This window comes from Prionailurus bengalensis, chromosome X, assembly GCF_016509475.1.
Source record: "Prionailurus bengalensis isolate Pbe53 chromosome X, Fcat_Pben_1.1_paternal_pri, whole genome shotgun sequence".
In the NCBI taxonomy this organism is placed as follows: domain Eukaryota; kingdom Metazoa; phylum Chordata; class Mammalia; order Carnivora; family Felidae; genus Prionailurus; species Prionailurus bengalensis.
The window spans coordinates 28,535,225-28,548,818 of record NC_057361.1 but is presented as its reverse complement, the minus strand read 5'-3'; the positions used below and the strand labels follow the sequence as shown (position 1 = coordinate 28,548,818).

General features: G+C 36.2%; 1 protein-coding gene across 6 annotated transcripts in view; it reads left to right on the top strand.

The window, feature by feature from the left end:
• DMD (dystrophin) overlaps window positions 1-13,594 on the top strand; it is a 2,018,590-nt gene that overhangs the window by 388,708 nt on the left and 1,616,288 nt on the right. For all 6 annotated transcript variants that reach the window (XM_043570319.1, XM_043570321.1, XM_043570317.1 and 3 more), the window contains exons 6-7: window positions 97-269; window positions 7,583-7,701. In XM_043570319.1, coding sequence (XP_043426254.1) covers window positions 97-269; window positions 7,583-7,701 — 292 coding nt within the window. The remainder of the gene's footprint in view (window positions 1-96; window positions 270-7,582; window positions 7,702-13,594) is intronic.

Here is a 13,594-nt window from a genome sequence, read left to right as displayed (position 1 = left end):
CCTATTATTTTTGAAGATTAGGACATTTACATTTAAGTTTGTGTGGTTCTTGTTCAGGGAATGCATTTTCTCATGAAAATTTCTTTCCACACATAGGTCAAAAATGTAATGAAAAATATCATGGCTGGATTGCAACAAACCAACAGTGAAAAGATTCTCCTGAGCTGGGTCCGACAATCAACTCGTAATTATCCACAGGTTAATGTCATTAACTTCACCACCAGCTGGTCTGATGGTCTGGCTTTAAATGCTCTCATCCACAGTCATAGGTAAGGCGACTACTGAGATACTAATTTTTGTAAGTATTGATTTAGAGACTTAAATCTTTTTCTCCAGTGCCATTCTGGCTCATTTCCTACTATTTAACATGTTTATATGTTAAATGTATTTAATCATGTTGATCTGGCTCTCCATTGGAATGCCCTAAATAAGAAGAGTCTGTTTTTTATGTGATATGTCATTTAATGGTTGAAATATTAAAATACAGGAGCATGAATACGGTTGCAGGAGGGGGCCAACATGTTTGAAGTTGGGACTCTACCGGAAAATCAAGGTTGTATTCTAACTTCGCTAAGAATGGAGTTGGTCTTTTTACACAAATAATTGTTAGTATGGGCCAAAACTTCAGAGCTAGAATGGTTCCAAATCTCATGTGAATGGCTGTAGTAAAATTAATTACTATCGTCAGATTAATAATGTGAAAAAGTAACATTTCTCTTGTCAGATATACACTTCGATAGCAAATACATAAGGCTCTGTGTATTTGTGTGTGTGTGTGTGTGTGTGTGTTTTAATTTTGAGGTTGAAAGAGGCTTTGAGCATCTTAGCAACCAAGGCAAAGAGCAGACCACAATTCCATGACTCAGTGTTGAGAATATCAAAAGAAACAATTGCTCTGGAATAGCAGAGCAATTGCTGGAAAGCATGAGAGAGTTGTGTGGGTCATCATAAAAAGAACTCATTGTGTTATAGTGAACCAAATACTCTTAACTGTATTCCAAACACTATTACGTTTTCTAAGATAACAAAATAGTTTGCTTTTTCTTGTATCAAGATGCTTAGTAAAGGAATTATTAACAGTTCAAGAAAAAGCAAAACAACGTGGTAAATACATATAAATAATGCATTCATATGTATGTAAAATATAAATATAAATATAAATATAAATATAAATATATATATATATATATATATATATACACACACATATATCTTACGTATAACACATTGAGTGCAAAGGATATCTACTTTGGTTTTCCTATTACCCATCTCTTTTATCTGGCCCAATCCCCAGGGTCAAATACATTCCCTTATTAATCGTGTTTGAAATGCCACTGGACTGCATCTGCCCTGATTTTCAATGCAGCTTATCTTTTCTCACTTTGATCTTTCTTTTCTTGACGAGTCTCCCATTTCCCTATGCAGATCTTGTTTCTAGAAAAGTCCAGAATATAAATTTTCTTCATGGTAAAGCTCCATCCAAGAACAAATGCTCTCTCAATAAGCATCTTTGTCAGGTGTCGTGCTCCAGCTGGATTTAATTAACCCCATCCAGACTGGGTTTCCAGGTGAATGACTCAGCAACCCTATTTTCAAAAGGAGGCAAACTCACACTCATTTGGCATGTTAAGCAGTGATAACACGTTGTTTTTCCTAAGTATGACACGAAGAAAAATATTGCATAGCTTCGATACAGCTAGATGAGAAGGGATAGAGGCATTCATTCTGCATTATAAGTCAGTGCTGATTTATGCAGCCACATGCTTCACAGTAAGGGCCTGAACATATTGATCTTGCTGTTCATGTACACGTTGGCAAATGAACAGAAATACCAAGGATCAGGTTATGTGGTCCTTGTTGGCTCTTTAGCATTTTCTTTTCAAGTGGAAGACTTCAGTCCTGTCAGCATGTTCACACGCTACATTTGTTAATATTATATGTCATGATTTCTGAATACATTTGTAATACAGTAAACATTTCCAGATTGCCCTGCAGCATCTGTCCCTGACCCACTCTTTCTTTCTCAAAATATCATTTATATATTCTCTCTTGTCATAGTGAATGAATCATCAGTAACTACCTTTTCATACATAACATAGTTACTTTTCAAGAGGTTTCTCACAGTTGATAATGCTCTTTCATGAATCATCTCTGTCTTCTTTTTGTCTTTGACAGATGTTCATATTGTTTATCTAAAGGAAAAAAATGGTTGAAATTTCTGTTCCAAGGTGATTGTCTTTGGTACACTTAGAAATGTCATGAGGTGTTCTGATTTCAATAATTGAGTGACTAAGCTATATACAACAAAGGCATGCACTTAATAAAGAGCATAGGGATTGACAAAGAGCCTTGCAAAAGGTTAGGATATTGCTTGCCTTATATCTATTTAAGGCTAAATTTTATCTGAATATGTAGGAAATGAGAAGTATTATATTAAAACACAGAGTCCACTACAGTGCAGTTAAGTGGAGGCCAGACTCTACTTTTGTGGGAATACTGAGTGGTAATTCATTAGAAATAGCTCAGAATATACAGATAAGTTGCTGTAAGTATGATGTTACAATTACATTTTCTTCCTAATCCATCATTTTAATTTATTACCAAAGAAGTAACATAGGATGTAGTTAAAAAAAAAATCAGACTTGGTGGGGGGCAAAGGAAAACAAAACAAAACAAAATGTGTCTTCGTGACCCCAACCCCACCCAGTCACCCTCCATTTCCTGGAAGTGGTTCCTGTCAGCAACTTTTATCTTTCTGATGGTTTTCATAATTACATGTTTCATTTCCTGATTAATGTCTGATAGGAGGTGGATTTGCTTCTTAATGCGAAGCCCACAAATATTATCTCTTATCCCTGTTTCCTAATTTGATTACTACAATATAATCATTTCATTCTTTTTTTTTTTTTTAATTTTTTTTTCAACGTTTATTTATTTTTGGGACAGAGAGAGACAGAGCATGAACGGGGGAGGGGCAGAGAGAGAGGGAGACACAGAATCAGAAACAGGCTCCAGGCTCTGAGCCATCAGCCCAGAGCCTGACGCGGGGCTCGAACTCACGGACCGCAAGATCGTGACCTGGCTGAAGTCGGACGCTTAACCGATTGCGCCACCCAGGCGCCCCAATCATTTCATTCTTAAAATTGTTGCCTGCGATACTTTAAGTGGTATTGGTGTACCTTTTTTCATCAAGTTTATAATTTTTTTTTCAAATTTTATTTTTAAGTAATCTCTGCATCCAGTGTGGGACTCAAAGTCACAACCCCAAGATCACGAGTCACATGTTCCTCTGACTGAGCCAGCCAGGCGCCCCTTGTTTCATCAAGTTTAGACAACGGGGTGCCTGGGTGACTCAGTCGGTTGAGCAGCCGACTTTGGCTCAGGTCATGATCTCGCGGTCCGTGAGTTCGAGCCCCGCGTCGGGCTCTGTGCTGACAGCTCAGAGCCTGGAGCCTGTTTCGGATTCTGTGTCTCCCTCTCTCTCGGACCCTCCCCTGTTCATGCTCTGTCTCTCTCTGTCTCAAAAATAAACGTTAAAAAAATTGTTTTTTAAAGTTTAGACAAGATTTGTTGAGTACCTGATACAGAAGATCACACTCTCTTCTCTCCACCTTCCATTTTGTTATAGTATTCTTAAAAAATATTTTCTGAATATAGTTCATACACAATGTTACATTCATTTCAGGTGTACAAAATAGTGATCCCACAACTCATACTATACTCACCACAAGTGTAGGTACCATCTGTCACCATATAACGTGATTACAATATCATTGACGATATTCCCCCGACTGTGCTTTTTATTTCCATGACTTACTCATTCCATAAGTGGAAGCCTGTTTTTCTCATTCCCCTTTGCCCATCCTACCCACCACCCTCCTGTTTCATTATTTTTCCATCAACAGTGTTTGTAACATTTACAAATATAAGTTATAGGTGTTCTTGGCATGAGCCTATAAATTGAAAATGCAGTATTGTTATTTCATACATACAATTACTTTAGAACTAAGTAATACTTCGTTAGTAATAGTATCAAAGTGTAATACTTCATTAGTAATAGTGTCAAAGTAATTTGATACTGTAATTAGTCCCATTGCACATAATGGGAAACTGAGGCACAAAGAGGTTGCATTATTTGCCTAAGACCATTTGGCTAATATGTGGTAGAGCCAGAATTTGCATTTACAGAGACTCTGCTTATCTACTGGGCTTTGTTATCTTACTCAAGATGTTCATTTCCTCAAAAGGTTGGTAATCCTTGGTTACACGTTCTTATCTACGAGTTCAGGTCTGGGTTAGCATGGGAAGGTGTGTGGCTTTCTTCTGCATTTGCTTAGTCTTACAATTCTTTGTGCATTTGGAGATCATAGTTGCTTACAGTGTTAATTGTCATGATGAATTTTAATCATTTAAAACAGATTAATCTTAATACTAGAGGGGACCTCCAAGGCCATTCAGTACATTTCCTTCTTTTTTAAATGAACACACTGAGGCTCAAATAGGTGATTAGTTCATGACCAAGAGGAGAAGGGGATGAAGGAAAAAAGGGTTAGAATGAGGAAGCAGTTCTGTTTTTTCATTATACTCATTTAACTCTGTTGACTGTACTGTAGGTGAGAAAACTAGTCTCTCACACTCTCCTACCTATATTCTTTTCCACTTGGATTGCTGAAGGATGGAGAAAAGAAGGTGGAGCAGAGATTTCAGAGTGAAGTTAAAACTTCGGCAAATAGTATAGAATTTATGATTTCTCTTTTGAAAAGAACGGAGATGTTTCTTTTAAATCTTTTACTTTCTTGTGTAATACGATGATCACCTACACACTGAACAGTCATCCAAAGAAATGGAACCTCTGTAGCAGCGTACACCTCACTCTGTGTTCCTGTTCACCTCATTTCTGTCCATAGCCCCTGGGTAACAATGTGATGAAGGAAATACTGGTCGAGAGAGAGACAGAGTGAGTGCAGGGGAGGGGCAGAGAGAGAGGGAGACACAGAACCCGCAGCAGGCTCCAGGCTCCAAGCTGTCAGCCCAGAGCCCGATGTAGGGCTCAAACCCACGGACCGTGAGATCACGACCTGAGCCGAAATTGGACGCTTAACCGACTGAGCCACCCAGGCGCCCCTATCATTGTTATTTCTTATAGTCTTTCCACACTCGAGTAAGCTCGCAGGTTATACAAATTTCAGGTTTTCAAGTATTATAGCTTTTTTGGGTAACATGGAGTAGAGAGGGCAGGTTAGACTTGCTAAGAAGTGAACAAAATTCTGGTAAGTTAATCAGGGTAGCATCAAGAAAGGAAAAGGAAATGCGAGTCCAATGAGAGAATTGTCCGTTTATTTTCATTTATGGTTTTTGAAAATAACAGCTAAGCCCATCCTTATAATTTCCTACCTTGTAGAGCGTGAGTTCTGAGGCAGGAGTCCATTGACAGACCCCATTGTCTTAAAATTCTATGTAAAGTATGTTTAAAGATATGGACAGGTTTTTGTATAGATACACGTTTTCTAGTGCTCATCAGATTTTCAAAGGTGTCTGTGATCCAGAAAAGGTGAAGAATCAGTTGACGAGTGGTTTCCAATGTTGTAGGGGTAAATGGTAATTCCTTCAACGGCCAAGACCTTTCTCAACCTCCTCCCAGTCCCCCTTCCTAACCCCGTCTCCCACTGCTTCTCAATGGTAAAGATCTCTCTGTGGAGGCAAGCCTTTGAGTTTTGACCAACTAAGCACATTCTGCTTTTTTTCTGGTGTAAGAAGTTTGATTTTTTAAATATCATTACAACTCAGAATTCTATTCTCAAAAACTTCTTAAATCTCGTTGCAAACCATGATTGAAGATTCCCTTAAGCCTCGAAAATTTCTTGACCTCTTCAGATTTTAGAAAACCTTTTCTATTTTTCACATTTACAATGTATTTTAACTTATTATGATGTGGGTATTTTTTCCTTATTAGGTTTTAAGCCCTTAAAGGATAAGAATTCCCTCTCATACTCCTTTTTGTTTTCTCTATTATTAAGTAAATTGATATTCTTATAGTATATTGTCATCCATTTGCTGCTTCCATGTCAACGAAATTTATCGAATCAACAAACATTTAGTCAACAAGTATTTATTGACCATCTCCTATGTGTCAGGCTTGCGTTTCTAGAAGTGAACAAAAGCAGTGAAAAAAACCTTTATTCTGCATTCTAGTGGGGGAAACAGATACATAGACAAGATTGGTTAAAATATATAAAATATTAAACAGTAGTAAGTGCTGATGAGAAAGAAAGGGATAGGAAATTAGTATATGTATCAGTTTGATTAGGAAGTGTGCAATTTTATTTATTTGTTTTTAAATGTTTTTTCCACTTATTTTGGGAGAGAGAAAGAGTGCAAGAAGAAGGAGGGGCAGAGAGAGGGAAGGAGAGAATCCCAAGCAGGCTCGGTGCTCTTAACGCAGAGCCTGATGTGGGGCTCCATCGAACTGTGAGATCATGACCTGAGCCAAAATCAAGAGTCAGACACTCAACTGACTGAGCCACTCAGGCACCCTGGGAGTGAGCAGTTTTACATGGGGACAGAGGAGGGAATAACAATCCTAATCATAATCATAATAATGACTTTTAAGGAAATACATAAAGGAAGTAGAGAAGTGAGCCATGTCAGTGTCTGAGGAAAGAGAATTCCAGACAGAGGGAACAGTACATGAAAATACAGAAACTACCTAGCCTCTTTGAGGAATGTGAGGAGAGAGGCAAGGAATAAAATCAGGAAGTTAATGGCGAGGCAGACCATGTAGGGCCTGGTATGTCAAAGTTAAATCAATGAATTTTACTCCCCCGATAGCAGGGACTTGAAAAGAAGGTTATGATGAAACATTTTAACAGATCACTCTGGCAGCTTTGCTGAGAATAAATTAACAAGGGCAAGGGTGGGAGTAAGGGAGACATTAGAAAGTTAATGCACTAAATAATCCATGCAAGATAAAATGGTGGTTTGGATTGAAGGGATGGCAGCAAGGATAGTGACAAGTGGTCAAATTCTGGATACATTTCCAACCAAGTGTTGTATGAGAATGAGTCATCAAACTAGACTCCAGAGTTTCTTTGTGAGCCACTGCAAGTTTGTACTTGTTGATTATTGAGGAAGGGAGAACTATAAGAGAAGTAGGTGGGTGTGGGGTGGTGTGATGGGGATGAATACTACAAGTTCAGTTTTGGAGCCTTGAGTCTTGTGATGACTCTACATAGAAATACTGAATAAGCAGATGAATCTAGAGTCTGGAGTTCAGGGAAGAGGTCTGGGCTAGGCTTGTAAAATTGGAAGTTACCAGCACATGGCTGGCACTCAAATTTCTGAGGTTAGGTGAGATTAATCTATTTATGTTGCTTGACAAGGTAGAATAAATTCTCCTGTGTTTTCTTCAGGTTTTTCAAGTAAAATTCCAACTTGTTTCAATGAAAAACTTTATTGAGGGGTAATGAAGAGTAACATTCAACTCTTAAGGGTGATGGGTATGAGTTGTCAATTAAAAATCAGAATCTTGTGGAAAATTGTAAATTGATTTCTATTTGTCTTTGTGTGTGTGTGTGTGTTTCAGGCCAGACCTGTTTGATTGGAACAGTGTGGTTTGCCAGCAGTCAGCCACACAACGACTGGAACATGCGTTCAACGTTGCCAAATATCAATTAGGCATAGAGAAACTGCTGGATCCTGAAGGTTGGTACATTTCTCGAGTGCCATGATTTTTAGTGTAGTTTAATATTTATCATGTCAGACTTAAAATTTCCACAAACTAAGCACAAAAGAGAAACTATGCATGGTATGTTTTTCTGTATCCTGGATGTATTTAACACACTCTTTCTTCTTGCATTATATTCTGAATTGTCCTGCATGATTTTAGTTCGCAAAATACCATTATCTTAAAGTGTGAAACTTGAGAAAAAAAATTCCAACCCTTTAGAATGTATATGCCTCATGGATGAAGCATACTACGTTTGAAGTATGTTGACTCCAAATAGTTATAAAAAGTTCATGTTTTGCTTATTCTACCAAGAGATTTGATAGACTAATCAGCTATAATTAATTAGCTACTCTTGCCAATTTCATTCATATACTCTATAAAAGGCAACATGGTTTACTGTTTAAATGAGGAAATCTATTCCTGGCACTGCTTCTGTTATAATTTGTCACTCTGGGGGAAGTCCTCCGTTGGATGGTTATTCATTTTCTGCTTCTTAAATTGACAGGCAGCACTGTATTTATGTTTTCATTATATTATGCTTAAATAAATAGCATCCTTATCTCTGGTGCTACATAGTCATACTTTGCACACACATGCATTAGAGGGATAATGATTCTTGACTTCTGCTTTTCTTCTGGCTTATGAGGCACTTTTTTTGTTTGCCAACTTGTTTGAAATTGTACACTCTGTTCTCCCTTCCCTGAGGCTTTACCCTACTTTAAAACCAGAATTTGGAGAAGCGGTATCAGTGGGATTGATATCTGTGACATAATACAACCTGGTATTTGGGTAGGGTTATATAATTAAACGGTCTTTGGAATATCGAATCATTTGCAACTGTGGAGATTGAGTGGTAGTGATAGGTCTCATCAGGAAAAGCCCAGAAACACTTCAGAGGATAGTCTTTCAGTGAACTTAGCTTCAACTAGAATCTAATCCTCTGTGTTGCAGACCTGATTGTCTCATCTTATTGACAGCAGATGCATATTGTGTGTGTGTTTGGGGGGAGGGGTAATTTTAAACTCAAAAACGCATATATCAATCAAAATGAAAATTCAGTCATTTTAAATGAGATATATAACTACCACAAGAACCAGAATAGTCACATGTAATTGACCAATATATTGTTCTTATTAGGCATGTGTACTTGGGAAGGAAATTGATAATAACACAGATGTGTTTGTGAGGTTGAAATCAGATTAAGTTCATTAGAAATGTTTCTTCTGCTTTAAATAATGCATAATTTAGCACTGACTCCTGTAAACTCTTTTTGTTGCTTCAGTAGATAATTAGCATTCCTCCTGCCCCGGTCAGCCCCGGTTTTGCTCTAAGGCAGAAATTGTATCAATCTTATTTCCTTGTTTTGCAGGATGGGGGAGGGTTACCTCACTGTTGACTCCCATACAGATTTACATGTTTTTTTAATATCTCCAGTGAGGTAGATAAGGGCAGACATAATGAAAATATGAACTCTAACCCCTACGCGTAAAAGGTACAGTGTATATGAGTTTGAAGGATACGCCTGTTAATAGTGTTTTATTTTTCATTAATCCATACATGGTAACCAGTTCCCGTTACCTGGGATATATGCTCTAGTTATTCTTGTATGTGCCCTATCCTTTCATAAAATAGTAAGAGTAGGCTTAAATGAATTTTTTCTTGTTAAGTGACAAAATGGCTTTTGATCTTAAGTCCTCCTTTGAATCAGTGAAATAGGGACACCAAATAGGCATCCACATCATAATCAGGAACAAGATTGATAAGCCTGTAATCAGAAAAGGGCAGTTACATAAATGATGTATTTTATAGCATAAAATAGCCTGATATACCCATTTCCATACGTTTTCCTAAATGAGAAGTACATGTTGAAATGCATATCCTCTAGAGCGTTATAATATCTCAAACAACAATTCAATGTTAACCAAATATAACATGGAATACAAACTGATTAATAGAGATCAAACCCCTGGTTATGGTTTCGTTTTGCCAATAAAGTCTTTGAGCTGAAAACCCTTTCTGTTGATGGGCTCCCTTCCATTTTAAAGAGCATTCTGTCTCCTGAAATGGTTTATTACAGTTTATTTATGGCTGTCAGCAGGATGAGGATTCAACATAAATCTTATATGTTTAGATTTCTGTCAGTTCCTGCCATTGTGTTAGGGAAATAACCAAGTATGCTTTTAAAAATTACTGTTCAATATCTTTCAAGAGATGTTATCAGTGATAATTGAAAAAAAATACTAACTGAATCGTAAGGATTTTTATTTACTCATTTGTTAGTCGCAAAAGAGAGAATAGCATTTCTAAGAATCTAAGACTTAGAACACTTTGTTCAGTGTATCTCACATGGGAGATTAATGGACTTCTTTCATGCTCTGTATGGTAATTACCTTTGAGATGTTCATATTTTTATTTAAACACATATTGGTTCTTTAGCTTATACATAACGGTGTCAGCTATTCTCCAAAGCAGTTTTCATTTCATAACTAATATACTTCTTAGGAGGTTAATAAAATATTTTGCTTTATATTTGGGGAGATTTTTATTTTGGGGGGATTGAAGTTGTATTTGGCTTAAGAAATACCTGCCAAAAATGTGTTTAGAATTTTAAATGTATGCTTTGTTTATTGGGTTGATTTATAAATTAAAAAGTCATTGAAGTATAATTGGGAGGTTTTCATGTCTTGCATATATTGACTTTGGTATATTTTATTTGGCTTTAACTGGTGTTTTGAGGCCTGAGGTTTGGTTTTAAGAGGAATTGCCTTTTAAAATGAGTAGCAGTAAGCATTAGCATAAGCAATTTCAGGAGCTGTTTCTGGTGTGTTTAAATGTTAACATATGCAAAAATAAGTACTCCTAGGGTAAAATTATTTAATAATTTATGCATCTTTAGGCTCATAGTTATAAAAGGTTTATCTCCTTCAAAATATATCCTATTGTGAATCAGACGATTCACTTTCTGTCACGATTTCCCTGTAAGACATGCTTAGTGCTTGCATTGTAGGTTTTATATACCCACAATTATTGTTTGCTTCCCTGAGTTTCAACAAATTAGTTTGTTTGCCAATCCACACAGCACTTTCTGCATTAAGAGAATGCTTTGTCAGCTTTTCCATGTGAATAACAAAGTAAAGATGTTCTTTTTAAAGGAATACAAAAAATGGGGATAAAAATTGTGCTGGTTCTAGATATCTTTTGCATATTACTTTTCTAAATCATTTCCATTTGGGATATACAATATGATGTGAAATGCCCTCACTTATTTACCAGGGTAACTTTGGATTGAAAAATGAATGATGAGAGTCAAATTTGAGGAACACTGTGGCTTGCAAGAAATATTTGTAACCTCAAAATGACATTTACAAACCAATTAGTTCGGTTTTAATCCACTTCATTTTAACTTCATGAAGATGGTGACACAGATTGTATTTTCTGCTTGGCTAATCTCTGCATCACTCTTCAGTTGTTTTCAGAGCCTACTTTTCCAAGAATAAGCACTGCCTTTTGGAAGGTTACACTCCTGAAATGAACAGTTTTAGACTTAACTTTATATGTATGCAGTTTATTAGCCTTTAAAAAATTTCAAGGGAGGAACGTCTGGGTGGCTCATTTGGTTAAACGTCCACCTCTTGATTTCGGCTCAGGTCATAATCTCACGGTCATGGGACTGAACATGGGATCCAGCCCCATGTTGGGCTCCTTGTTGGAGCCTCACTCCCTGTCTCCCTCCCCTTCCCCCTCCCCCCTTTCCCTCAAAAAAAAAGCAAGAAAGAAAGAAAGAAAGAAAGAAAGAAAGAAAGAAAGAAAGAAAGAAAGAAAAAGAAAATCAAGGGAAAATATGTAGCATTTGACCTAAAAGAGAAGAATGCTTTTAAGGCCTCTTATTTGGATATCCGTTGTTTGAGCAAGTGGTGTTTTTCTTTCATCTTTGTTAAAACCATCACATTTTGATTCCCTAACAAAAAGAAATATTAGTAAGTGGTTTATGCTAAGTTAACATGTAAAGAGAAAAACTATGCCAAATTTAAAAGGATATTGTTGACTGAAATAACTAGAACTTCTTACACACATGCACATGCATTTCGTATCATTTGGATTGATTTTTATCTAGAACCTACTGTAGAATACCTTTTCTTCCAGAAACTGTAATGAGATTGGAATCTATTGGTGTTCCCCATGAATATGACTTCAACTAGAAATTTTTATTATAAGTGTCTCAGATTCTTTAGAACCAAACTGTCTGCAGTGTTAAATGTTCTTTTTCCCACATAATAAAAAAAAAAGTATTTTAGTAGTACATGTAAATAAAAACAGCCATTGTGTTTTTGATGACAAAGTAACTTGTACAAAATAAGTTATTTGTATAATTTTTTTGTTGATTTAGATCATTGTCTCTGGCAGAGAGTCTTTAGATATACTACAAATTGTTGCTATCTAAAACTAAATGGTGAGTTTCTTGGAAAAACATTTTTTAGTCTAGTTATTCTGTATGGAAAATGGAAAGTATGATCATCTGCTTATGCAGATATGATAATAGCAAAATAATGTTCCTATTATATCAGCAGGAGACTACTTTTTCCAGGATTTCTTTTTTAAGGAAACATTAAAATTTGATCATTAAAACCAAATTATATCATTTAATAGTGTTAAATGTAATAATAATGAAAATATTTCTTTAATTTTGAACTGCAATGGATTGTACTTGGAATGCACAAATTAGAAATGGTGTCATATTAGCAAAGAAATGGGGTACATTAGCAAATTTAGTGTTGACATCTCGTTTACTTATGTGTCTTGAGTGCAACCTATTAACAAAGGAGTTTGGGAAATGCTGTTAAATAGTTTAAATATATACTTGTATTAGTATTGCTTAGAACAGACACTAGCATTGATACATAATGAGGCTTTAGGAAAACTGATGGCTGATAGAGACGTCCAGAGAAATGTGATCAACATATTCCTAGCCTGCATGTTATTAGAGTAAGGCTACTTACTAGGATATGCTTCACTATTTTTAGGTTTTATCCTGGACCTAATAAAATACATGTTATTTGTACATTTTTTAATTGATTTAGACTATTGTCTATGGCAGAGAGCCTTTAGAGATATTACAAGTTGTTGCTATCTAAAAGTAAAAAAAGAGGTTCTTTTACAACTGTTCTTTTCCATGGGCGGATACATGATATAACTAGCCTTAACTATCCAATGACACTTTAATATACTTTAATGCATTTGAGTTAAAGTTGACTCGACCAGAGTGTCTAGAGACATCCTTAGTTTTATCACTGCTACTGTAGAGAACAAATCTTTAAGGGACAGTGAGGCAGTACTTTGTACATGAAAGTAATACACAGCAAAATAAGTAAATGAAAACTTACTACATGAGTAAACAGTTACCAGTGATAGTATACAAACATTATGAGGATACACATAATACATTAACACTGTATTACAGATGATTATATTAACATTAAGATAATACTGTTGGGATATTTTATTTCCTGTTGGAGAACTTTTAAATTGCTTGTCCCAACAGAAATCCCAAACAAATAAATATGTTAATACTTTCCAATAGCCTGAAAAGCTAACAGTGGTATGGTGGGTGGTGGGGAAGTGGAGGGGGGGGGGGGAGAGAGAGAGAGAGAGAGAGAGAGAGAGAGAGAGAGAGACAGGGAGGGAGGGAGGAAATAGGAATTTACTGTGTCTCTTTGATGTCTTCTACATTAATCTCAGTTCATATAGCATAGAACACCAAATATTTTCAGGACAATTTGAGCAAATCAGTAACAAATTGATGTGATTTTTATTGTGTTGATTCATTTCAGTCATTTGGATGACTGAAATAATTGGATATAACTGTTCCAT